Source organism: Macadamia integrifolia, chromosome 7 (genome assembly GCF_013358625.1).
Source record: "Macadamia integrifolia cultivar HAES 741 chromosome 7, SCU_Mint_v3, whole genome shotgun sequence".
Lineage (NCBI taxonomy): Eukaryota > Viridiplantae > Streptophyta > Magnoliopsida > Proteales > Proteaceae > Macadamia > Macadamia integrifolia.
In genome coordinates, this window is record NC_056563.1 from 26,683,465 (window position 1) to 26,710,403 (window position 26,939).

The window sequence follows — 26,939 nt, forward strand, 5'->3', positions numbered from 1 at the left end:
CACCCCAAAAAAAAAAAAAAACACTTGTAGGCACATCCCTTTCATAGCTGCAAAAAAATTGTAGGTACACCCTTTCAAAGTGTATAGGACCAGTTCTTTGAATTAAAAAGCATAGGTTCACGTGAAACAGTTTCTTCATGTTTTGCACATGAAGTGTCTAGATTCACCCTCTCATAATGTACTATAACATGCGAATCCTATGCCCAGACATATTAAGGGTGAAATGGCCACCACATTCCTCATGAAAGATTAAAATCTCATATGCAATGATCACCCCAAGGGCTGGGAGGACTTGAACATACATCCCAACACATGTAAACACTTAGTGATGCGTGTCTAAGTCCTCCCAACCTTTGGATGAGTTGTTGTCGTTAGTGCTAAAATGATATTTTTTCGAAAATCTTACCCATGCTGATACTTCTATTTAGTGTTCCCATTGGATAGAATCACCCCAATTATGAGATAATTGTCCAACTTTAATTTTTTGGGACAAGTGGATAGTGTAAGCCTATTTATTGGATTAGTCTACATAAAATATAATTTAAGGGGTTTGGGTCGAGCCTGATACTAGTCTTGGGTTATCCTTCAAATCCCATTTTTAATTAGTTCTTTGTGAATGGTAAATGAATGATGTTCATATTAAAATGTCTAAAACATTGAACATTCATTTGGGATTTGAAAACCAGTTTTGACTGATATTGGAATGGACTTGATTGCAATTCAAGCTATGTAATATTATTGGCTTGATCTATTAGCTTTTCATGCCAATATAAGCAAATAGTAGACAAGAAAATTCCTTGTGTTCCATGGAATGGAGAGCTATGGGAGACAAGAAATTTAGTGGTAATTTAAGGATTCTGAATTATTGAATTATTCTGGGAGAAAATGAAGTGGGGCTTAATTTTTCTGAGGGAATCAGAAATTGAGTTTGGAATAGACGAATTAAGTAATCATGGGATAAGTGTAGAGACTAATAGAAATTTCCTCTCTTGCTCTCCACTATTAAATGATGCCAATATAAGCAAATAGTAGTTCGATCATTATCTCTTTAGAATAAGGAAAAAACAAAATTTATCTATCATAGATGAAAGAATAATATGCATCTAGGGTCATGATTACTTTCACCCTGTAATGAAAAATTTTCATTACTCTTGAATCTCATTCATTCTAAGGCATTGACACTAGTAGAGGTAGAAAATCCTTCTTCACTATAGGGCATAAGTGAAAAGAACCTCACGATAAGGACAAAGTTTTCTTGCACCGGTTGCTGAACAAGGCAAAGACCCAAATGTGACCCCTCTCCCCTGACAGATTCCCAATCACAGTGGCCTCAAGAAACTTGATTTAATAAATAATATTTCCTTCCATGTAAGAAAAAACATAAAATCAAGAACTATCAAAAAGTACAAGGACCTACAACCCAGCAAAAGGTGCTAAACAACATACATCACAATTCACATGACACAAGAGGGTAGGGGTGTCAATACTTAAATCGAATCAGTAAAACCATCTTCGATCAATTCGATTGAACTTAGACCAAATCAAACCGAAACCTTATTGGACTAATTTTGGTTTGGCATATTGTAACCCCTTTAACAAATTAAATCACACTAAAAATTGATTGGACTCAAAACCGGTAAGAAATGGAAAACAATCCAAAATTCATTAAAAAAAAGTCAAAATTTGCATAGTTTTGTGAGGAAAATCAAACCCAAACTGGTTAAAAAACTGAAACCAACTTGATTACAAAACGATACAAGGAACAACACCAAAACCGAACCAAACCAAAATTTTCTTATTAGTTTGGTTTTGATTTCACCATTTCCACACTAAAACTGATTCAATCTAGACCAAAACCAAGCCGAACCGAAGCATGACACCCCCTACATGAGGGTATAAAGGAAAATAACTAATTCAATTTGCCATTAAAATTAGGCAAAATCTATCTATACATTCAAAAATACCTTTCCAAATGCTCATGTTGAGGAGGGACTTTATCTGTTGGATATTAAATCCTTTTGGCCCCTCCTTCCCCGAACTAAGGCGAAATATCATTTTCACTCATCATTTTTCTGAAAATTTCACTTTCCACTCCTACAAAAAACATATGCTATCTAATATCAAACAACTCCAATCGTTAGATTTGGCTGCTAAGTCAAATTAATTTTTTTTTACAATTCCTAAAATACCCCCTTTTCCCTCTTTCCCCGTTTTCCCCTTTCTCTAAAAAATTATTGAAAACCATAAGGAGCCCTGACTGCCAGCATCACCACCCCTCCTCAGTCTTCTCCATAGTCTTGGCTCTCTTCTCTTCTCAGAGCAGCAGCAGCAGATATCGTAGACAGTTCCTTTGGTGGTGAAAATAAGTATCTACTCTCCAAAGAACCTCAATAATGTCAACGGGCGGCACGGACGCCTCCAGCCTCAAGCCGTCGTCTGGATGGATCCAAACTTCTCTCTCCTCTGAATGACTCCACCACTCTCTTCCTCTACATCTTCCACGACAACAAACCCTGCGACACCAATCCCTTGATAGGTTCCGCACGCCTCCGCATCAAGGATATCCTCGATGATGTGGGCCTTTGGCAAAACGTCTAAATTTCCAGCTAAATAATATTCCAATCTGCCAAAACTAAGAGCTGACTTTGAAAGTTTGATGTTAATTTGTTTAATTACAGAATTTATCAATTGAAACACAACACATCTTAAGAGATACTAGCAAGATTCGATTCCTGCATCCTTTGAAACTTGACTTCTCTCTGAGGATTTTACTTGCAGTAGTCAAGTTCCCCTTTTTCCATGCTTTAAAGTCGGTGAGGTTTTGAAAAATATGTATGGAATCCTCAAGGCAACTAGCTTCAGTCTCACAGTAGGCAAAACACAACAGGATAGCAGGCCGATTCACAGTAGGGATATCCGCGACACCAATCCCCAACATTTGGAAGAAATATTTTAAAGAAATTGAGAAGATGGGCTCCTTTTGATGTTGAGTACTATTTAGAATTTCCATTTGATGCTGAGGTGTAGAGCTGGTTCAACACCTTTTGCAGATAGGTGAGGACTGAGGAGGGGTGGTGATGCCGGCAGTTAGGGTTCCTTAGTTTTGGACAATTTTTCAGAGAAAGGGGGAAAGGGCGAAAGAGGGAAATGAGGATATTTTAGAGATTATAAAAAAATCTAACTTGACTTAACAACTATATTTAACAACGGGCTGTTATATAATATTTTTTCCAATAAGTAAAGAGAGTGATATTTTATAAAAGATTATGGGTCAAGTTGATATTTCACCTTAATTTAGGGGAAGGGAGTGATATTTACCCAAAACTTTGCAATTGTGTTATGTGCATAAAGTGACGTATGTTAAAGGATGTGGAGGTAAGTGCTTGTTAGTTATTTGGAAGTTATTTTCATATTAATTATTTTATGTTTATTAATAGTTATGGAAGAATTAAATATTATATGGGAAGTGTTATATGTGGGTAGGAATTATTATTTAAAATTATAACTACTTGTATTAATTATTTAATTATTAATAATCTTAAATGAAGATAAATTTTTGAACTAAACAAAACTCTATAAATTAAGTAGATTTTTTTATCTAAACCAGACATCAAGCTTCATCCGTAAAACCACCCCCTTTTCCATAATTTATCTTTTCATTCCTCCTTTATTTTCTCTTTTATCTTTTATTTTTCTTTTTCTCCTTATTTTTTTCTCATTGCCCCTCCTTTCTTCCTTTGCGTTTAATGAAGGATGAAAGGCACTCACAAACGTTTCCTTAGCTGGCATCCTTTAAGTGGTGGATCGATCTGTCACTATATTTACTTACACAAGAATTTTGTCGTATCTTGGCCCTAAATTGCAACCAAGTTCGGCCTGAGACCAGCAGGATAGTGAGTCTACTGCTTGGACCAGGTTCACGCATTCACACTTGCTCTCACTCACTTCTTTCTCACTCTTTCCTCTCGTGTCTAAACGTGGCACCACTGTTGCTCTAACGTGACTGAAACCTCATCCTTTCGGATTTCGTTTTCACTTTTCTCTGTTAGGCATTTTATCGAATACGTAGATACCCCACCAAATTCATTTAACGAAAACGAGGGGTTTTAGGCATTTTAAGCCAATTTGTAGTTTGACTTCATATTGAAGCTCTCTCTCGGTTCAGAAGAAAAGGAAAAGAAAGGGCGAGAGAGGTGGGAAGGAGGATGATGATGATGGCCTTATCTACTTTCATTTCCTCATCTCCTAATCTATCTTTCCCGAAGAGACGCACAAGCCCACAACCGTTTCGCTGCTCTTCCTCCTCGCTTGCTATGTCTTCGCCAAAATTTGATCTTCGTACTTACTGGACAAACTTAATCGGGGAGATCAATAACAAGCTCGACGAAGCAATTCCTAGTCGATACCCCGAACAGATCTATGAGGCCATGCGGTACTCGGTCCTCACTGAAGGTGCTAAACGTGCTCCTCCTGTCATGTGCGTCGCTGTCTGCGAACTCTTTGGAGGCGATCGTCTTGCAGCTTTCCCCACTGCCTGCGCCCTCGAGATGGTATCACTCTCAATCTAATTCAAACCCCTCTCCTCCTAGTGCGTTTTTTTTGGAAGTATAGATTAGATTTTCCTAACTGAATCTGAATCTGAATCTGAATCTCCTAAACCACGAAGCTTAGGCATGCAACTTTTGAATCAGTTACCCTGTTTTCCGGCAGTGTTATCATACAATTTAAAATATTGGAACTGCTTAGGTGCTATTCGGAAGAATGGATTACGAAGGTCATATCTAAAGGCGATGAGACCTACATATCCACTCCCTTCCCTCTTTGTTTTTCGTGCAATTTGGCCGTATTGTTCGGTCTTGTGATTGGAAATTGATTATTGATCTTTGCCCAATTGCCAATGGGATTGAGTTGATTTTCTAACCAAAAACCAATCTTGCAGGTTCACGCTGCTTCCCTGATCCACGACGACCTGCCGTGCATGGACGACGATCTAGTCCGCCGAGGCCGGTTAACCAACCACGCAGTTTACGGCGTCGACATGGCCATCCTCGCAGGCGACGCTCTCTTCCCTCTGGGTTTCCGCCACATCGTTTCTCACACCCCATCGGATCTTGTCCCAGAGACCCGTCTCCTCCGGGTGGTGGCCGAGATAGCCCGTGCCGTTGGATCCACCGGAATGGCAGCGGGTCAGTTTTTAGATCTGAATGGTGAAGACACCGCCATCGAATTCGTCCATGAGAAGAAGTTCGGGGAAATGGCTGAGTGCTCCGCCGTGTGCGGTGCGTTGCTGGGCGGTGCCGCTGAAGATGAGATAGAGAGATTGAGGAGGTACGGTCGTACAGTCGGAGTTCTTTATCAAGTGGTGGACGACGTCCTGGAGGAGAAAGCGAACAGGGAACAAGGCCAAGAGTGGAAGAAGCAGGGGAAGAGCTATGCCGGTGTGTATGGGACGGAGAGGGCTTTGGAATTGGCCGAAGAGCTTCGAAGCAGGGCTAAGCGAGAGCTGGATGGGTTTGCCAAGTATGGAGAGGGCGTGATCCCGCTTTATAGTTTCGTGGATTATGCGGTGGATAGGGATTTTGCCGTTGGTGTTGTTGATAATGCAACTGTATCTGTTGTTGATAGGGCATCGGCTTCTTCCTAGTTGTAATATTTCTCTTCAATGACCAAAAAAACAAAAGACTATAGGACTATAGGTTTGCATTATGTGATTTCTGCCCCCTTCTTTCCTTTTCCCTTCCCTGTGGCTCCCTGTTGGTTGCAAGTAAGAGGAAGGTAATGAAAATGAAATTGGCTTTGAAAAGGAAGTGTATTTTGCAATGATGAGTGTATCGTTTGTAGGACAAAGTTTTCTTTCATCAGCTTACCATGTGGATCGATCGGACACCGCCATCCATCGAGAGCCCTCTCATCAAGTGGCCCTGAGGCTCTGCGGGTTGACCGTGGCCCTAATGCAATTAGGTCCTAGTTTATATTTTTGTAACCATGATTGTATAGTTTACTGAAAATTCTTTTCAGTTTTTCTTCACCAATTGGGGAGGAATAATCCCCTCACCATTGGTGATGTGATCCTGCAATAGGACAAGAGTCTCACCCCCTATTGCATGGGGTTGAAACTATCCTTCCCTTCCAGTATCTGACAGTATCGATGTCTTATGAAGGAATTCTTGTTAGGTAGCAAAATCAAGGGGTTTTAGGATTGGCTTATTTTCAGATTTGAGGGCTGATTCTATGGCTTTTTGAATCAATTTCCAAAAAAATCTGATATGAACCTAGATCAAAATCAACAGGAATCGATCAAGGATTCCCAGTTTAATCCTTGGTCGAATTGTTTGACTCTGATTGGATTAAAAATAAACAGTAACTGATCCTGATCCTGATCCGATTTCAACCATTCTGACAATTTTAGAACTATCAATTCTGGGCTCATTCATTAGGTTTTTATCTAGGGTTTTTGGGACCAATTCAATCTGGATCAGATCACAATCATTGGGATCGATTCAATTTCCATGGATCAGAATCGGCGGTGACCGATTTTAGGATTTTTAAGATTGGATCATTATGTTTTTAGATTTCATGGCCAATTCTAAAGTTTTTGGGATCGATTTTGATCCATGCAAGGACTAATTCGATCTTCGATTCTGTGCTTAAAGTCCTTTGTTGAATCCGCCAATTGGGAGCAGAATCGATAGTGATCGATCTTGATTCAATCACTTTGAAACAAGGGATTTTAGGGTTATTGGGGATTGGATCACTCGGCTTTTAGACTTGAGGGCTGCTTCTAGGATTTTGGGGTCCGATTCAATCTCTAATTTCTAGCTTGAAATTCTTGGTCAATTGGAATTGATAGGACCGATCCTAATTCTACCTTTCTGAAAGAGTCGATTCTAGGGTTTTTTGAACTCGATCGCTAGATTTAGGGATGTCAATCGATCGGGGTTGGGTTGGTCTTGGTTGGGTTTCAGTTTTAATCGGACCTCTCCTAATCGGGCCTTAAATGGGGCAATGTATCAATAAAACCTTAAACAGGCTTTAAATGGTCTTTAATTTTTTTAGATTTAATATAGTTTAATTTATTTTGTTAAATCCTCGACCATTTTGAAAAGATATTACGCTTAATTATAATCAATAATTGATAAAAATATCAATATATACCCTATTCTATTAAAAAAATAATAATAAAAATAAAATAAAAATAAAAACAAAAACAAAATACCCATATAAATTGTCATGCTAAACGTGTTGGTCCGAGTCCAACTTCTAAACAGGCCGGGTCAGTTGGGAGGCACATCGGGCTTACCCCTTGTACAGTGTGCTACCTATTTATAAACAACCCGGGTTTAGGCCAAACATGTTTAATAATCTGGCCGGTCCAGGTCTGATCATAAATGTGTCATGCTCGATCGGGCCTAGAATTAACACCCCTAACTAGATTTAAGGTTTGAGGCTAATTCTAGGGTTTTAGGGACCGATTCCAACCCAATCAAATTTGGATTGAATTGAAATCAGTAGGGACATATTCAATCTCTAATTCTGAAAATTAAATGCTTGGTCGAATCGGTTGATTCCCCTTGAAATTGAATGATTCAGATTGAAATCGTGACAGATTTGGATCAAAATGGATAATTTGATTAAACAAAAAATTGGGAGAATTTGATAAATGTGGATATCATTTCCAATAACGATTTCACACCAAATCTAATCCGATAAACAAAATACAGAGTACCTAAAAATTTTGCCACTCAAATTGATTGGATTGATTGTCCATTGATCAGAAAGGCTACCAAACAAATTAAGTTGGGACTATCGATTAATCTTTGGGATAGGTGCAACGATGTGAATACCCATAGAAAACGACTAATTTAAATTTTGATTATAAACCCAATTTGATCTAACGAATCATATTTGATTTATTTTCTTTTTTTCTTTTAGCTATTGTTTACCTCTTTTTGTTAATAAACTAATAAAAACCAATAAAGCTTACCTCTTCTAGCATGAATTCGAAATTTATTGAATCAATAACTTTAAAAAATAACAGATTTTGATGACTCCTTGCTTTAAAAAAAATATATATATATCCGGATCGATCACGGGGAAATCAAAGAGGAAAATGATGTCCCTTGGATGGTCGTTGGAGAGAAACTGGATCTGATGGTGGTAGAGCTTGAGTCACGCATATGTTAAGGTAAGAGAAAGTGGGATTGGGATCCTCTCCAATGCTTCTCCAATTTTTCACATGCATGTATCGATAAGAAAGTGAAACAAGAGAGAGAAACAAGGGATTTCACTTTGGGCCTGTTTGATTTTGTTTCAAGAAATGTGTTTTGTCATTTTTTTATGCTCAAAAATAAAAAGAAAAAAGAAAAAACCCCAAAAACTGTTTAATTTTTTGTTTCGTTTAAGTTGTGTTGCTGCCAAAAATCCGTATGAGCTGACCTACACAAGCACAGACGGCAGAGGCCCGGAGCTTTGTCCGGGGTTAGTTCTCCGACGCTCAAGTTAGAAATTGGCTGCACAGTTTTTGTATAGGAGTAATGGTGTGGATATTGATGCTTACATCCTTCCTTCCTCTCGGGCCTTCTTATATAGCTCTTAGGGTTTAGGGTTTTCCCTTTCCTTCCAAGAGTCCTTCTCGGGCACCTTCTTCCATGCATGTATTCGACTCGAAAGTCCTATTCTCGGTTGGTGGGGATTTCACTTTGGGCAGGTTACATGGGAGAGTCCTTGCAATCCCTATCTGGTGGGCGACACGTGTCCTGATGGGTGACGCATGTCCTTACCCTACTGAGCGATCGATTTGGCCGTATCAAGTTGTTTTTCAAAATTTAGAAAATATATATTTATTTCCGTGTTCATAAACAATAATGAAGAAACAAGTCAGATTTATTTTTCTGTTTTTAGAAACAAGTGGGAGGGACAAAAATTATGAAAAATCCATACTTTCACTTGACCTACCCAACACCAACTCATTGTTGAAACTTCTCGTTATTCATAAGCAATAACTCCAACCTGGTTGTGTGAAGCTCACAGTTCTAGACTACCTTCATCCTTCTGAAATTCATTTCGATGAAGAATACTTGCAACTCCAACGTTGCGCCTTCACTCGTAAGGTGCATACCTACAACGTTATGCCTTCACTCGTGTCTTAAATCTTACTACACCGTTTAAAACATTTCGATAAACAAAAAAATCAAACACCTTTTTAGAATTTCAAAATTCATTTTTCAGCACAAAAAAAGAAAATATCATTTCTATTTTTAATTGACACAGAAACGACATAAACAAAATCAAAGGAATCCTTTGTTTTGTATCTGACTGGTCCCTCTTCAGCCAACCCCGGTTAGAGAGACCTAAATCTCATGTTAAGAGGGTACAAACACAACTTTAAGAATCTGCAATAAACTAAGGAAAAGAATCTCATATACAAAACGGGAAAAAAAAAAGGTGGGTAAGTCTCCTTTCAATTTCAGGTGTGGAATTGAGAGAGATGATGGAGAACGACAGCTTTCTTCCCCTTTTGTTCTACTGTACTGAATAACCATAGAAGACCGCTATGGTGAACGAAGGTGCTAAGGAGGTTAGTGGTTGGACAAAACTCTCTTGGTTTTTACAAATGTGTTAGCAGACTTGAGCATTTGTATGGGTCACACTAAGGGTAGAACTCCATTTTTCACAATAATCATCTATTTCACATTGTGGGTATTCTAGATAAATCAAATAGGTTACATCACTTTTCTAACTTACTGGTTTTAGCCGGTCAAATTCACTTTTTATAATGCCCTTCGGGTTGCAACCGAATGGGAAGAAAATATAATAATAATAAAAAACTGAAGGAAGTATATTTTTTGCAATTATGATTAAACAAATTTATTTAAAATTCTTATTATATATGGCAATGGGACATTTTTTCTTTGCTTGTGGGGAGGAGAAATCCCTCATCCTGATGTAACCATGTGATGGGACAAGCGATTTGGATCTATACTTTCATTTGATCATGTGATCATTTTCATCATGGAATTTAATCCATAAAGCTTAGTTTGGTAATGTATTTATCTCTCTTTTTAAATTTAATCTAATTTAATTTTTTTTATTTGTTTCTTGATAACCAAACTAATCCTAAGGAGAACTCTGTCCTTTTAAAATATAACATTAATCTTTTTATCTAATAAATTTAATTGCAAAGTTAAAAAAAAAAATAGTAATCAAATTTAGAAAAAATGAATTAGTCATAGATCATGTTAGCATATGAAAATAAACAAAAGTTTGCAAATCCGATTTTATAAAGGCTTACCATTAAGAGTCTATACGATCTAATTCCAATTCTTTATTTTTAGAGATTTAAATTGTGCACTACTTTTTTTGTCATATGAATAAGATGATTTGTAGTCTTAACTATTGAATAGATAGGAAACTCCTTAAATAGACAATATGTCAAATTTGAGTTATAATTTCAATTAAATAGTCCATCTTGTTTGGGATTTTTTCATGTTTTTAAAATAAATTTACCCCTTGTAAGATACCACTAAGAGTTGACTTTTTTCATATATATATATATATATATATATATTGGTAAGAGCATATAGATTTTGTTTGGTTGCAAAAAGAATTGAAGGTAAGGGAAGTGAAATCTTGAAACTTAAAATTTTATTACAATAATTATCCCATGTGACTATATCACTAATTCCAAATCATTCCATATTTGGTTATTAAATTTTACTTTACTTTGTCAAATTCCTAAAAGGTAAAATAAAAATTATATGTAAATTATATAATTTACTAAATATGATAAGAAAATTGAATATTTCATATTTGGTAACTTTGGTTATCACATTTTACTTTACTTTGATCCAAATTTCTTTAGTTTAAAAAGTAAAATAAAAATTATATGTAAAATATATAATTTTTTAAATATGATAAGAAAATTAAGTAGAGTATCCTTTTTAAGTTTTAAGGTTTCATTTTCCTTCCCTTTAACTTTTCTTGCAACCTAACTTAATCATATCGAAACCCTATAAGAGAATATGGATAAATGAAATTGATCTAAGATGTAACACACGGTTAAACCATGGTGTGGAAAATATGTCCTTTGAATATGTGCACTTTCAAATTTTATTTTTTTCTTTTTAATTTATCAGATGCACACATTCAAAATGATGGCATCTTCTACTTGGCGTACTTTTTTGATTGCATGCAATGGTGATTTAGATTCAGCCTCCCCTAGACTCTAAATTATAGTTCAGAATAATTCTTTATTAGTTGCTTATTTTATAGTCGAGTTCTTCAATTGTCCTAGGATATGGTTCAACTTGCTCATGTTCTTGCTACTTGTGCTTGTATTTTTCAATGCGTCTATTTCTTGGGATATCCCCACGTTGGCTACGTCTGTGTCCCCCATTTTATTCTTAACCTTTCTTTGTACCTAACAAAAGAAAAAAGAAAATGCCATATGACAGCCATAATGCAGGTTTGGAAAAGGTTCTTGTACCTTTTCTCACAATTAAAGAAAAAAGATTTGTTAACGAAATGAAAGAACAAAGTTTCCTTTCACAAGGTGGTGAGATTCACCTCTCCATCCTAGAGTACACAAACCCCTATAGGGTTTTAGTACCTTTCCAACATACCCTCTCGATACCCCCAAGAAAAGCACCTATGGTGAATAGGGGAGTAGGAAGCTCGGACTGAAGGAAAACTTTAGTAATGAAATTTGTAGGAATAATTTTACTTGAAACTATGTTCTATATATAATTTATGGATAGAATAAATATCTACAACACGGTGGGTTAAAAAGGGGTTGAAACTTTGTGGATAATACACATCAAAGTCGCTTTACTCACAAATCAATTGTTGAGCTCAACCACATGTGATAGCTAGGAACACCTTAGGCAGTAAGCACATCCTGTAAAGGGTTCTCAGCTACTAGATGCGCATTGGGTTCTCTCTCAGGCATTGGAGAGGATCTAAATCCCAATTGTTGCCAAAAAAAAAAAAGGTAAAATAACTTTAAAAGTATTCCTAACTATCTATGCATGTATTGAGGTATACTTATTCATCAGAGCTCTATTTTGTTAATTGGAAACATTAGTTTGAGTTGAACTTGATATTTTCAGCTTCCTATGATGTGGAACGAGATAGTAATTTTACTAATTTGTACATACTTAGATAACTTAAAAAAAAAAAAAAAAAAAAATCTTCGATGGAAGACTTTATGGCTCGATCTAAATTGCAAGTGAAGGAAAGGAAGAGAAATTGAATAAGTTTTGATAAAGAAAAGGAATTTTGTAATATTATGATGGGGAAGTATTTCTTGTGGAAAAGTGTGGGCCTTGCATATCCATAGGGGCCAATGAGAGTGTATACACTCTCATAAAATTCAAGAGGGAAATCATCTACACACTACTGTTGTGTATTCAAATATCTCATGCCAAGCCAGTGGGTACATTGGAGGGAATTTCTCACGGTTTATATACAAGAGAACACAATAGTCAAGGAAGAGAGTGTAGAGAGAATGTGAAATAAAATGTACACATCATTTTTCAAAAATTTAATCACTATATTTGAAATATATTTTTTAAATTAATTAATAATAGTGTGAAGTTATAATTACAATAATATCCACTTTAATATTAATTTTATTCCATTTCCCTCTCTATATCTCTCTATCAACCAAAGGGAGCCAACTAAATTACCTTCTAAGACAAGTTGGATGAAACTTCCTTCCTCTCTGCCAAGGAAGAAAAGGTCTTTAAAGAGACCACCAAGTGAAGTTGGCCGAGCAAGAAAATTATATCCCAACGGCCGTCACATTAGAAAAAAAGGTGACCGTTGGACCGGGAACGGCACCTTTTACAATTCCAGTTTATTAAGGAAACTAGGAAATTAAAGTAGAAGCTATCCTCTCATATGCCCACGTGGTCCAATCACATCCGTTCATTCGGCATGAATACCACGTGTATCATTCTCAGACTCTCGACCAGGGTATCGTTTCTCTCTCCTCATAAATAAATGGTACAGAACATATATAGCATGAAGGAACTGAGACTTGTGCTTGACTGACCAAAGTCGAGAATCGCGGGCGGAACAGCAATGGCGGTTTTTACGCAGAACCTCAATCTCCCTAATTTAGCAATTCAAACTCCTAATTCTTCGTGGAACGTGCTCCGGCATCCACATTCACAATCGGAATTCAGAGAGAAGAGCAACTTATCACCTCTTGGAAAGAGAGAAATGGCCATCGCTTGCTTCACTCGCTCCGCACTTCCCCGTGTTCTTCGTCCTCAGAATCTCAATTTTAGGTCTTCTTTAGCAGAATCGTCATTCCATTTTTTTAGTCTATCGCTATTTCTCTATGTAATGATTGAAATCTAGATCTGCGTTTTATGTTTTGCAGGCATTTGTCTTCAAATGTTACACCTCTGCCGTTTCAGCTCCCGACGATTCAGTCCGATGGGATCGTGAAAAGGAGGTTTACCTGCAGGTACTTTTAATGGATTCTACGATTCAAACGAAATTGAGAACTTGAATGTGTTCTTAGGGTTTCAAGATAATCTGCATGCATGCTGTTTGTGTTTCTTCCCCACTACCAGAGTTTATATTGTTTCTATGGAACATTCAAATAAACAGCACCTATTTACTTTGATGTTCATAACGCAGGTCGATTGCGGATGCTGCAGGAGAAAATTCAGAATCGAGCGGTGTCCCGAAGTCTGTGCCCGTCCGCGTCGCACACGAGCTTCTTCAGGCTGGACACCGATATTTGGATGTCAGGTAACTACTTCAATCTCATTTGTTAACTCCTTGAAGGAGTATAAGAAATTCTACAGAGCGGCTTGATTCTGCTCTGAAAACACATGGAGCTTAGAGCCTTCAATGTTGGTAGTTGAATTTGTTAGTTTGGATTTTGATTTTGTAGGACTCCTGAAGAATTCGGTGCTGGTCATCCTTCAGGGGCCATAAACGTTCCCTACATGTTCAGAGCTGGAGTTGGTTGGTATCTATTAAATTATTCTCGTTACTCTAGCTCTAGCTTAAATATATGTTATTTGGTTCATATAACATATACAGGAACATGGTTGGATGTACTCTTCCTCTGTTTATGTTGTATACATGGTTGGATTTGCATGTTGGATAATATCTATCGCCAAATAGTTCTTCTTGAATCTTGGGGTTCCATCTCTTGCTAAGTTCCTCTAGCACGATGGTTGTTCTATATCAACACTTCTGATATTTTTATTCCTTTGATGGACAAGCTGGACCAATATATGAGGCCTCATGAGGCTGAATGCAGATGCCAATGTTCGTCTTTGTGTTTTCCAGATCTTGGTTTTGTTGCTCTACCTCATTCTTTTACTTTGTATGGCAACTGTTTTTAAGAAGCAAATCTTTCCTAATAGCTTCAAAAATTTCCAAGCTTTCATTAATTTCATTTCTATCAATTATAGAACCTTTTCAATGGCCCATGAAACTGTGATTTCCCCTAATCTTTTGTCTCCCATTGTTGTAGTAGTGGTTCAGAATTTATATACTTTGTTTGCTTAATGACCTGGTCAAGACTGAACATTTCCCTCCCGAGTTGTTCAGTTTTCATGGTCGCAAAAAGCATATTCAAATTGATAATAAATAAAAAGTGAGGCCTTGTTAAAGTTGCACCAGCTGTTGGTTCTCTTTTATGGCTTAAGCTAAATTTATCAGTAGGTGGAACTAATGTGATGAAGCTCCCTTGCTGAACAGAACACATTAGAAAATTACATGTCTGTTTGGTCATTCAAAACATTTTTTCTTCCATTAATTGCAAGAAAAAATCTCTAATAATGTGGTTTCATGTCTTTGCTGGTTTAGGGATGACAAAGAACCCTAAATTTCTAGTGGAAGTATCATCAAATTTTGGGAAGGACTCGGAGATTATTGTTGTAAGTCAAAATTCAAGAAATATTATGCTACTTGGGTTGAAGTTTAGGCCATAGACCTTCACAGGGGTTTCAATATAATGAACTTATTCCCTGCCTTCACAGGGATGCCAGAGTGGGAAGAGGTCACTGATGGCTGCTACCGAACTTGTAAATTCTGTAAGTATTACTCTTGACAATTATAATGTTTGTCAGATTGTATATGTTGTCCAAACAAAAGGATGCTTCTTTCTGTCCATTTGTTAAGATTTTATTTGTTGGAGTAGAAATAGGGAGATTTCTGCCATTCCTTAGGATTTCTCTCTCTAGCGAAGTTACATCATGTAGGAGTAGAATTATTTACCACGTCTATACGAGGAAGGAGAGCTGTTGTAATTGGAACCATGCTCCAAGACAGTTTATTCACATGTTTGTTGACATGAGATTCATGCAGCAGAGGCTTATGCCAAAATAATTTTGTGCTTTGTTTATAGTTTTAAATTTTCTTCAACCCTCCCCTCTGACCTGTACTTTCTTATTTACTATTTAAGTATTTCTATTTTCTATGGACCATCCATTTATCTGTGATGGGTATTTTTTTTTTCCTCATGGAAAACCCTACCCTCTGTTGTCAAGCCATCTAATTTATTTCTATTGCAATTGTGCCAACTTTTATTCTGCTTTTTTCTTATGAATTTATTTGAGAGGTACTAATGCATAGTTTTCAATACATTTAGTCTATTTATTGGTTTCTAAGATAACTATAGCTTGAGTGGAAAGACAGATTCCAAATGATCGGGGTAAGGCGCCCCCCCCCCCCCCCCCTCTTCTCTCTCCTTTCTATTGAGTTGAAAATTTGAAATAGGAACAAACAGAGCTAGACAAGTTTAGTATGTGCCTTCCCTGTAGTCTTCAACTACAACAGAAAAAAAAAAAAAATTTGGTAGGGAAAGTAGGGAAACCGGTATTGGCTTAGCCAGCAAGTCACCCATACTTCCTAGCATATCTGCAACTATATTTAATTCTATCATGTGTGATAGAACCAAACTTCAGAGAATATTTAAGTCTGAAGTCACTGAATAGCTTGTATAGTAGTCCAAGTACTTTTAGGTGGATAATTTAGACCGAGAAAACTGTTTGCAATTGTTTCATTTGAAAACAATTATAACTCTGCAATTGTTTCTCTTGAATACAATTACAAATCCTGGAGTGAATAGCCTAACTTTGATGCACCCAAATTCAATAATAGCCACCACAGTTAAAACAAAGAATAAAAGAAGAGCCAAAATTCAGAAATTATTGACTAATGTCTTCAGTAAGACAGCTTGAGAAAGTAAAATAAAGGAGATTCTTATATTCAAATATAAATATACGAGGCTATAACTAACCATTTTTTTACTCCAGCTAATCCAGGTTATATAGCAGCCTGAGACCAAAAGTTCTCTCTTGTCAATCCTACAGAAATCCAACCAAGTGATTTTGGATTTTCACAGAAATCCACCAAACTTGAATGCAAATACAATAGAACTGACCTTATGGACCCCAGACAAGAAAAATCAAGAAACGGAAAACTATCACCAATGTGACCCTATTTAATCTAATTGCCACTATCCTTCATGCTCTCTGACATGAAGTGGTTGCTTGGATCTGGAGGTGGGTGGTACTACTAGAGAAAATGGGCATAATAGAATGAAATTGTGGCCATTCTATATGCATTCAATAAACATGTTTAACCTGTTATGTAGGTCTTCCACGCCAAAAAAGTTTTTATGACGGTTAATATTATGCAACATTCATAATCCTCTTCTCTCACCCCCACCCCACCCCCCCCCCCCCCAACACAAAAAAAAAAAAAAGAGGGGAAAAATCTATTTAATTGGGATTATGAAGTTCAGTTGGTTCTGAGCTCAGATGCAGAGTTCAGGCGGGCTGGACTGTGGCTTTTTATACTCTAAGCAAGTCTTTTGATCCAGTGTGTTTACTGTTTCATTGTCCACATGGCTCAAACACAAAACCAGCCAGGCCCTCCAGTATAATCAGGTTTCTTTGGTGACCAGGTCCACGGTCCACCAGGTAGCCCAAGCTTTCCGTGTTGTCTAATTGTGATGGCCATTTTGATTAGTGCCCATGACAAGATTTCAATTGGCAAATCTCTGAATGGTTGATTTAAGCCATTGGGAATCTTTATTTTCTGATTAGAGACTTTTCCTCACTGAACTTGTTGATGACTCTGCAGAAGGATTTTAAGTAGTCTCAAACAAATGTTTGAAGGAGGCTGGGTACGATCTTCCAACATAAATGGAGGATTTAATAACACTGTATGCAACACAGTCCTTGATTATTAGACCTTATCGTACGCTTCTCTTTGGACGAAATGCCTGTGAAAGGAAGCAGTTGGACTCTGGCATGTTCAGGTTGTATTGTGCTTCTGATTGCGAGATGCTCAATGCGGTAGTTGTTATCTTATTAGTTTGAATGACGACATATTATATATAATTCAAAGCCATGGTCTTCAACTAGATATTCGGAAACATAAACATCAAGACAATTACATGCCATGTTTTTTGTGTCTACTGTTGGTATCTCAATGATGAATGATATTGGAAATTCTTCTACTGAAGTTTTTGGATGTCCTGAGAACATATTAACCACAAGACATTTCACCAAAGAAAAATGATTTTTATCATCTCAAGCAACGAGGGATCTGTTGCTGTTTGTTTGTGGGTGAATCATTGTTTTCACAATTTAGAAAGAAAAGTAGCCACATCAAATAGTCCTTTGAGCGCTGTGCAGTTCTTGCTGCATAATTATATCTTGTTTCTAGAATCCAACTAGAAAATTCTGCGGGGCTGAGAAGCTGGTTTCGAGTGACACACATTGGATGTTGGAAATTTATTGGCCAATTTTCTCGTTTATGTTGGTCTAGGAAATTGACCTTGTAAATGGACTTAAAATCATGGTCCGTTCCAGATGAGAATTCAGTGGGAAATGAGAGATTAATTTATACTGTTTTGTGTGGCATTTTTGGTTTCACTGCCATGTTAATTTTCCTCCGAGGACCTGGCATGAGCTTTTCATTTTGCATATCTTCAGGCTGAAAGAACTATTTCCTACACCTACTTCCCTTTGCTGTCGATACATTTTTTACTTGTTCATCTTTTTCTCTTTCATTTGATTGTAAATTTTCATGTTTGCAGGGTTATACTGGTGTCACTGATATTGCTGGTGGATATTCTGCGTGGGTACAGAATGGGCTGCCTACAGAACTGTGATCCTTCCGATAATTACGAGGAAAAAGACTTAGTTACAATTTGGACAAGACAGAGCAAAGATGACTAGTGTTTTCAATTTTGCAGGCATAAATAAGTGTGTACTAGCACAAGATGGGGGGAGGGGGTTGTCATAACTCTGGAGGATTCTGGAGGATCAAGTTGGTAAAATATTGTAATAGACACAGTTCCTGCATAAGGCATTAGCAAAGAAAGTCTTCATTTTAATATGTGATCTACATCAAAGAGAATAAATAAAACAGAACCTGCTTGACGAGCTCCCCAGATGCTTTCCACCTCCGTCATTCTTGAATGTTGTAAATTTTTTTGAACAAAAATTTCCTGAAAAACGAAGAGAACTAACTGCTGGGTTTGAGTCACTCTCCTGTAAAATTTAAAATTTCACATTTATTCAATTAAGTACCCTCTAATGTACTATAACATTCTTGTATTTTATGGCAACTATTTTATATATATACACCCTTTTTTTTTTCTTCCCATTTGTTAAATGAACGTCCACCCAATTATAAAAAAAATTCTCGTCAATCACTCCAACAATTTTCATTCCCACTTTTCTCAAATCAGATACATACATGCAACGAAAATGAATCAGCTGGTTGCACGAGTCAGCATCAAACACCTATTTTTTTTGTTTTCAAATATATCCCTTTTTATACTTGTATTGACAAAAGGAATGACAGGTGTTGGATGCTGACTTGTACGAGCAAGTGATTCTATGAACAAGAGATCCTATCTTAATATGATAGTAAGGAGAGTCGTTTGACCATAGATTGAATTAATAAAGATTCAATTGATAGCGAGGGGGAACCCTATCGTAGACCACTGTTGACCATAGACCAGACAAAGTTTTAGGTTTCTTGTTGAGCTTCTGATCAATAGAATGGGAAGAGGAGTCGGTCATTGATTCTGCTCCGTATAGGGTTCATTCACCAATCTGGTTCTTGATTCTTTGAACCTTGCATTTAAGCCAAGTTTAGATCCATTGTATGCACCATCACTTGATCATATACGTGATACAGGGTTCATTCACCAATCTGGTTCTTGATTCTTTGAACCTTGCATTTAAGCCAAGTTTAGATCCATTGTATGCACGATCACTTGATCATATACGTGATATTTTAACATTTCTTCTATTTTTTTTTTTCTGTTATGAGGGAAAAAAAAATTAATACTCAGATATACAACCAGATGATCCTACGGCGGATCCAAATTCTTCTAAAGCTTGGTTCTCTTGACTTGCAATCTTCAAAGGAATGAGACGTGCACGTATATTCACGATTACAGATATACCATATCTAAAGCATTCATGACATAAGTTGTAACAGCCAAACAGGGGCCCATCTATCAAATGGTCAGCCTCAATGACGCCTATGTGTTTACCCTTCATGGCGTCGGCCGTCGTGCGTGGTGGAATGCCTCAAACTCACACAACGAGAGGGACACGACAGACATCCCCACCGCGTTCTTTGTCTCACTGTCACCCTTCTATAGACCCAATAAACGTCGGTCTCTACGTACATGGAAAGCACATTTCCCCCCTTCAACGCGACCTTCTCTTCCCTGCACCCATCTTTTGAGTCTACAGAGAAACAGAGAGATGAGACCGAACTGTAAGTGGGTTGGGATGGGAATGCACAAGAATTGGGTGGGAGCTGTTCGAAGGAATTTCAGGTTCAGGAGATCATCAGAATCTCTTAAGAGAGCAAACAGCATTGGATCACGTTGTACCTGTGTTGGAGCTGTCCGAAGAAGGTGGAGTACTAAATCGTCTCCCCAGGAAACAATGATTGTCTTCAACCGCATCAACGACAGCGAATCCTTCACGAATGAGCAGGAGGAGGAAGACAAAGAGAAGACCAAAGAAGAAATTCTCAATACTAAAGGGGTTGCTGTTATAGTCTTGCACCACACCAAAGACAGCAAAACCTTCATATATGAGCAGGAGGAGGAAGACAAAGAGAAGACCAAAGAAGAACAAATAATCCTAAATCCTAAAGAAGTCGAGGATGGTGAAGATGATGGTGATGCTGCTAGTGATGTTTCATTTTCATCTATCCAGGATTTGTTACAGAACGAGGATCTCGCTGCCATCAAGATCCAAGCCTTTTTCAAGGGTCATCTTGTAAGTATAAACTTTCTTGGATCTTTTGTAAAACCCAAAACCAAGATCTCTTTAAATTCTTGAATGGAGTAACTGGTTCATCTCATTATATTAATTTGAATTTTTTTTCCCCCAAAAATTAACAGGCACGACGAGCGTATCAAGCCATGCGGACTCTTGTGAAGTTGCAGGCACTGGTTCGTGGCTTTGACATGTGTTTGTAAGGAAGAGCATTGTTTCCTTTCTGTATTCTTCAATTCATTTATTCAAAAAAAATTGTGAAAATTTAACAAGGAACTTCGTTGTTGCTTTGTTTTTCTTAATTTCTATTAGAGGTCTTTAACATGTGTAGTGTCTCAGGAGCAAGAAGTAAGAAATACCAATAAGGCCATGCAATGAAATTTTTATGAGTATGGCCTCACTAGTGCGTGGGTTCATATGTGGATAAGATCAACTATCATTGAAAGTAGTAAAGAGTACTAAACAGCCCGTATGAATGGCCCCAGAGAAATAAAAGAATTTGAACTCAAAACCACATGGTTCCTGAGACGAAGGTCTCTTGCCAGTTAGGTTTTCCTTTGGGGTTAGGCCGTGCAATGAATGTAGTCGTGTTAAGTAATTCCTTTATTAGGACTTTCATCGAACAGTTGGCCTGAATCACTTTATCACGACGGAAATTGAAAACATCAAATCGAAGGGAAGGGAAGGGAAGGGAAGGGAAGGGTGGGGTGGGGTGGGGTGGGGTGGGGGAGGAAGTAAAATATCCAGACAAAACCCCAGATGATACCAGACAATGAAACCATTCTATCCACCATTTTAAGCAGGCGATTTCTGCATTTCAACGACCTTCTTCCATGAGTCTCTACCAGAGATCTCATCCCACCATCTCCCCACATTCTTCCTCTCCTTGAACAAATTGCCCTTTTCAGTATTCACCAAGTACTGCGTATTCGGTAAGTGAGAAAGATCGGCAAGCGTGAACTCATCACCCGCCAAGAAACGACTATCCCCGAGCCTCTGCTCGTACACATCAAGCACCTTCGAGAGCTTCGCCTCGCTCTGCTTGATCAAATTCTCGTCTTGCTTGATCTTCATTCGCGGTGCAAACGCGAGTTGGAACACCAGAGCGCCACTCGGTGGGTGAAAGCTCTGTCCTTCAGCTTCAAGCCACTGATCAATCGATGCCTTCTCCAGCGGATTCGTCCCAAACAAAGAATTGTTCCCCTGTTTCGAGTACTTATCCGATATGTAACGACATATCGCTCTCGACTCTGAACCCAAGAAGAAACACGAATTGGGTTATGGGTAAGCCTAAATTTGTTGATTGTTTCCGAATCCAGATGAAATTCACAGAGAGAGTGAGAAAAGAGGGAGAAAAGGGGGTTCTTACCAAAGAGAGAGATGTCTTCGTCCTGGAAAGCTGGGACTTGACCGAACGGCTGCGACACCGGCGAAAAGGTTATATCTATCAATCATTTATGGAAAAACGAAGAACACCCACAAGAGAATTAAAAGAAGAAATTGAAACTCAAATCTTATCCCTGGTTAGTTATACATTCATACCTGAATCTTGAGATAATCGGGCTTCTTGTGTTCTCCTTTAGCCATGCTGACATTTATGAGCTGAAACTGGACATCTTTCTCGAGGAGACAAACTAAAACCCTCGACACTGCGGTCGACATGGGTGGCCCGAAAACTTTCACAGTCGTCGCCATTGGAACGTCCGGCGAAACGGAGAACAGTCCCTGTCTCTTATAAGTACTACCTTCTGCGTATCTGTTCCTAACTTGCTGGGAGGAGCTACTCAAGGAACTAAACCGATAAGAACTTTATCTGTAGAGGGAGAGTTTGCATCCACTTTTATTAATTAATTACTTATCGGCTCACGAGATGGAGTGTCATTATGATGGGCTTGGGCCTTGGGTGGTTGAGGTGCGTGGAGTGAGCTAGGCCACGTCTAACTAATTCCAAATTTGAGGTTACCAATAGAATAACATGGAACCAACATTAGTTCAGCCTAGCGGTTGCAGCTCCGACTTGAAAAGTCGACCACTAAGGGAGGTTGTGAAATCGAAACTGTCAATGTAGATAACCATTGACTCTTCTAATGCCCAGTAGACTGGCCTGCCGAGCTCAGAACATGGAAAGTAAATTGATCATTTAACCACTAATTTTCGGTATCTTGGGCTTCACTCTAATCCAAGTCGCCCTTTCCATGTAAGGGTTGGGATCGATGATCCGCGTGAATCTCAAGAGATATGAAATTGTAACAAAAATTTTAGTTTTGATACCCTGAGGACTCAATGTAACAACTAAATAAATGGCTAGCCACAGGCATTAGCGGTTTTCCTACATTGATGGATTGGCAAGTATTTGTAAGTAAATGTGAGTGTTGTTCCTAATAGCACGGAAATTGCAAACATGGGCCGCATGCAAATAATTATTTTGTCAAAGTTCACTCAACAAAAAGGGTACCAAGAGTAGGAGAACATGGCATAAGAATCACTTTGCTGTACAACTTAAAAGAAAAGGAAGGGGGGTGGGATTTGGTCCATTGGGATTAATAAGGAGTAAGAACCCTTCAGTAGGCAGAGCAAGGAAACCAAAATGCCTTTCCCTTCTCATCAGGTTGTGTTTCAAATGCTCTCGGTATATGTTCCCAGTGTAGCTATCAGGAGGATTAGTACTATTCGGGATATACATCTGACCCTGGAAGATTAGTCTGCCTTAGTTTGAACAAGTAGTCCAATTAGATGGAAGTCGTGTAGAAGCTATGTTAGGCATATTTCGGAGATTGATGTCAACAGGTAGCATTCGGTATTCGATGTCGAGCTCCCTAAGTGCTTTTATAATCTCCTCTAACAAGGGTTCCCTCCTTGCCCACCTTTCTCCCATGTCCTGATGATTAATTCTATGTGTTACCCATACTGATATCTTTAGTAAGTTCATGTCCTCAACATCTCGAAGCACAACCATGGAACCAGGACACCAGTGGTCCTCCTTCTTATCAGTATACCTGAAAGGAGAGGAAACCAAAATACAATGTAGTTCTGAGACATAATAAGATATCTGAACCTCAATACAAAGAAGAAAAACTGTAAAGAGGAAGATTCACTTCCAACAAATTATAAAAAAGAGTGACAGTTTATGGGCATACCTTAATATTCTTTGTTTCATCAAAGAAATTTTCTCAAGTGGAGTGGAAACATGAACACAGAAATCAATGCTATCTCCCATGTCAGGACTACGGTAGAAGTTACTGATAGGCAAAGAAGCGAGTTGAGTGTTTGGGTATGTGATCTTCAGGTTGTCATACCTCAGAAACACTGTAGTTAAGATGTTCATCTCTTCTACTATCATCTATGAGCCAAAAAAGACTAAAATTAGGGATTTAGGGTCCAAATTATCTCCAGAAATCTGTATACATATTACAAATTCAGTTTGATATCGTACCTGAACTCCATCCACTAAACAACGATCACCAACATCGAATGGGTGGATTGCAAATAAGAAAATGATTGATTCAAATACAGTCTTGCAGGTGTTTCCGAAGATGAACACCACAAGTAGGACTTGAGAGCTAATCAAGACAAGAAAATGAGTTGTGGCAATTCCCAATATGAGAAGCCAAATAACAAAGAGGATGATTGCCACAATGAAGTTTAACATATGATGAAGTTTGTTTACAGCTGTTTTCGTATCGTTCAATGTCAAGGCAAGTGCTCGTCTTTCTCTGAATGCGGTAACCTGCCAAAGATCGATGTAACGCGTTACATTCAAAGATTGCTTTTATGCCCTTTCATTCATAACAGACACCACATTTGTTTCCAGAAGGGAAAAAGATTATTTACCACCCAGTTCTTGAGAGAAAACTTGCTGATTCTCTTTTTGTCATTTGCTCCTTCAAAGAGACTCATGGTCTTAAGAGCTTCATCTTCTCTCATGAAACGCATAAGATCCTGTAGGTAAATGTACCTGTAACAGAAAAAGCCACTAATCAATACTTTTGACAAGTTCAATTCAAATTAGCTTCTATTCAAATAACAAATCCTCAGTCCCCTGGAATTCAATTAGCTTTTCAATATATTGTCAAACATAATTTTAACCCCAGAATGCAATTAATTCACTACGGGAACAATCTAGCTTCAGTTCTAAAATATATATAGTGAAAATATGGATACAACTAATGCAACAAATGAAATTAAAGACAAGAAGAAGATGGAACAAAAGACTTTACTTGGAGCCAGGTTTAGCCACATTGCGGAAGATCTTCTTTGCAGCAACTTTTGCCTCACATTCACTTCTTATCTGCGTATTTGATTCCTCAGCCTCATGTTGTGTTGAATCTAATATCTGTTCATCCAGAGTCGACAAGACTCCACGCCGAGCTATATTCATCAGCCTCTTCATGTTCCATGCAGAGATGTTCTTCTGGTTCAGTTTGTGAATGTGATCGATCGTGATCCCTTCATCTTGATGCTTGGAAGCTGTCCCAGACAACTTAAAGCTTTTGGTGGTATTAGGGAGGTTCCTCTGTAGCCGTCCACTCCCTATCACCCTCCCACTTTTAAATGAAGGAAAGGCAGCTCGAAGGTCAGGCGGCATGGTTGCCCCTGCATCCTGAAGCTGCTGAACCTCTGCCATACACTTCTCATTATCTTCCTGGGTTTGCTGAATTTCAATCCAAGGAGCTCCAGAAAGTGTCTCAATCACATATTGATTGAACAGAGAATCTTGAATCCGATCAAAATAGGTGCTCACATGGAATGAAGAAGCAAGGACCTTAACCAGAAGTGTCTTCACCAACCATATCAAAGTATTCACCAAGAGACCGACCAAGATCTTGGTTACATATGACAAAAGGCTGGTGGTAGTCTTATCATGACTAACCTTATAGTCTAACATGACATACCAATTGATAAGAACAAGACCCAACCAAATGCAATTCCGAACAGGCTTCCTCACACCATAAACGAAATACAGAACCCGCTTGCGCAACAAAAAATTGCGCTCAATGAAGAAGACGACAATCCGAATAGCCCAACCAGAGACCAACCTTCCGCAGATAAGAACTAGAATCAGCATTTCCCATTTCCATAGATGAAGGCCCCAGACAAGCTTCTTCTCTAAACGTGGGACTATAATACTTGCAATAAACACAGCGAGGATCAAAATGAAACTGATCCATTCGAGTAATGTTAATATACTGAGCTTCCCCTTTCTGAATTCATCTGGAATGTCTTCCAGAAAGAAAGGATCTTCTTCCTCCTCTTCATTTATCTTACCTGACAATATTCCAGATTTCATCAAGCCTGATTTGGCCGGAGGAGTTGAATTCATATTAGATCTTCGTTCTGATTCTTCCACCGGGTCTATCAATCTCGATTTGGTTCTGGTCCTCAACATCTCGGAACTCGGACGGAATGAAGCATTAGAGGTACATCTTAACACCGCACTTCTACCACCACGTTCCCCTGCTACACTACCTTCACGAGATTCACGACCCTCCAAATTCGAAGACCCACGGCCGCCGCGTGGTGGTAGTTGTTGATGCCGCGGCTTCTCCTTCTCCTTCTCCTTCTCCTTCTCCTTCTCCTCGTCGGACGAGTCGTCATCGTACGGTCGCCGGACGGGAGGCTCTGGGCCGATTTCGACATGATTCCGTGAAGATTCTTGGAAAGAAACATTGAGGTCTCTCGACAACTTATCTGTCGGGCTCTCTGCAATAGGTGGTAAAGTTCGATCGTGATTAATCTGAAGCTCATCCATCTCCAAATCCATATCCAGCGATATTTCCCCTGAATCCTTCTGCTTATTCAAGAATTGCCCAATCAATTTCGACGGTGGATCCTCCCCTCCCTGTTGAAAATAAAAATTGCCCATTCCACCACCACTGCTTTGGCCCGCATTACCTCCATCTCTGCCCTCCAGACCTGCTCCTCCTCCTATTCCTTTCCAGAAATCGTAACTGGGTTCACTCCATATCTTACTCCCGCTTGGCTCCATAACTTGCCCGACATCTTTAGTACGGGAATTGTTGCCATCAATCTTGACGACGAACTCTCCCCGGTGGAGATGATCATCGGATTTGGTGAGATGATCATCGTGACCAGAGATTGAAAGTATGGGTTTCTCTTCATAAGACAATTCAAACCCTATTATTCCTTCCGGAGACATCTTGTTGTAGGAACCGTGAGATTTGAATGGATTTCTGAGCGAATCCATGAATCGAAAGCTCCAGTTTCATATAAAAGAACGGAATTAAGACTAAGTTCTACAGAAGATTACACACCCAAGACTAAGAACTGTCGCCGTTATCTTCGTGATTTTATTCTGTTTTATTAATACTTTAGTTTACGGTCTGTGGAAGCGAGAGAAGCGTGATTATAGAAGCTTAAACTGTATAGAGAAAGATGATATCCCAAAGAAAAAACTGCAGAGAGAAGAGAACGAAAAAAGAAACACGTAGGAGCCGTGAGTGACGGGCAAGTTTGGGCCATTGGGGTGTGAATCCTGTGATATCTTTTCCCGCGAAGTTTTCCCGGGAAGTTCGAAGGTGTCAATGGGCTGGATTGGGCCGGATCTTTTAAAATCCTCAATCAAAACCTTAAGTGTCTCAACTCAGCCTGGCTCAATCCTGTCCAGCTCAGTCCAACCCAGTCTGG

The 26,939-nt window shown here is 38.5% G+C and overlaps 5 protein-coding genes across 5 annotated transcripts; 3 read left to right on the forward strand and 2 right to left on the reverse strand.

Annotated features, from left to right (window-relative positions):
• Window positions 1-3,966: 3,966 nt before the first annotated feature.
• Window positions 3,967-5,807, forward strand: LOC122083058 (heterodimeric geranylgeranyl pyrophosphate synthase small subunit, chloroplastic). Its single transcript, XM_042650728.1, has 2 exons — window positions 3,967-4,550; window positions 4,940-5,807. Exons 1-2 carry the CDS (start codon window positions 4,206-4,208, stop codon window positions 5,642-5,644), a joined length of 1,050 nt encoding a protein of 349 aa, XP_042506662.1. The 5' UTR covers window positions 3,967-4,205; the 3' UTR covers window positions 5,645-5,807.
• A 7,211-nt stretch (window positions 5,808-13,018) lies between these two features.
• Window positions 13,019-18,432, forward strand: LOC122083135 (thiosulfate sulfurtransferase 16, chloroplastic). The gene is made up of 7 exons (XM_042650833.1): window positions 13,019-13,292; window positions 13,388-13,474; window positions 13,651-13,764; window positions 13,910-13,983; window positions 14,836-14,906; window positions 15,009-15,062; window positions 18,080-18,432. The coding sequence occupies exons 1-7, from the start codon at window positions 13,084-13,086 to the stop codon at window positions 18,152-18,154; spliced, it is 684 nt and encodes a 227-aa protein (XP_042506767.1). The 5' UTR covers window positions 13,019-13,083; the 3' UTR covers window positions 18,155-18,432.
• Window positions 18,433-19,372: 940 nt separating this feature from the next.
• On the forward strand, window positions 19,373-20,570 carry LOC122083148 (protein IQ-DOMAIN 17-like). The gene is made up of 2 exons (XM_042650859.1): window positions 19,373-20,294; window positions 20,420-20,570. The coding sequence occupies exons 1-2, from the start codon at window positions 19,521-19,523 to the stop codon at window positions 20,495-20,497; spliced, it is 852 nt and encodes a 283-aa protein (XP_042506793.1). The 5' UTR covers window positions 19,373-19,520; the 3' UTR covers window positions 20,498-20,570.
• A 306-nt stretch (window positions 20,571-20,876) lies between these two features.
• Window positions 20,877-22,143, reverse strand: LOC122083149 (glutathione S-transferase F10-like). Its single transcript, XM_042650860.1, has 3 exons — window positions 21,837-22,143; window positions 21,664-21,712; window positions 20,877-21,544 (listed from the first exon to the last, which is right to left on the reverse strand). The coding sequence occupies exons 1-3, from the start codon at window positions 21,987-21,989 to the stop codon at window positions 21,090-21,092; spliced, it is 657 nt and encodes a 218-aa protein (XP_042506794.1). The 5' UTR covers window positions 21,990-22,143; the 3' UTR covers window positions 20,877-21,089.
• Window positions 22,144-22,689: 546 nt separating this feature from the next.
• Window positions 22,690-26,784, reverse strand: LOC122083147 (mechanosensitive ion channel protein 6-like). Its single transcript, XM_042650858.1, has 5 exons — window positions 24,512-26,784; window positions 24,126-24,249; window positions 23,728-24,021; window positions 23,432-23,634; window positions 22,690-23,290 (listed from the first exon to the last, which is right to left on the reverse strand). Exons 1-5 carry the CDS (start codon window positions 26,497-26,499, stop codon window positions 23,002-23,004), a joined length of 2,898 nt encoding a protein of 965 aa, XP_042506792.1. The 5' UTR covers window positions 26,500-26,784; the 3' UTR covers window positions 22,690-23,001.
• Window positions 26,785-26,939: the final 155 nt, after the last annotated feature.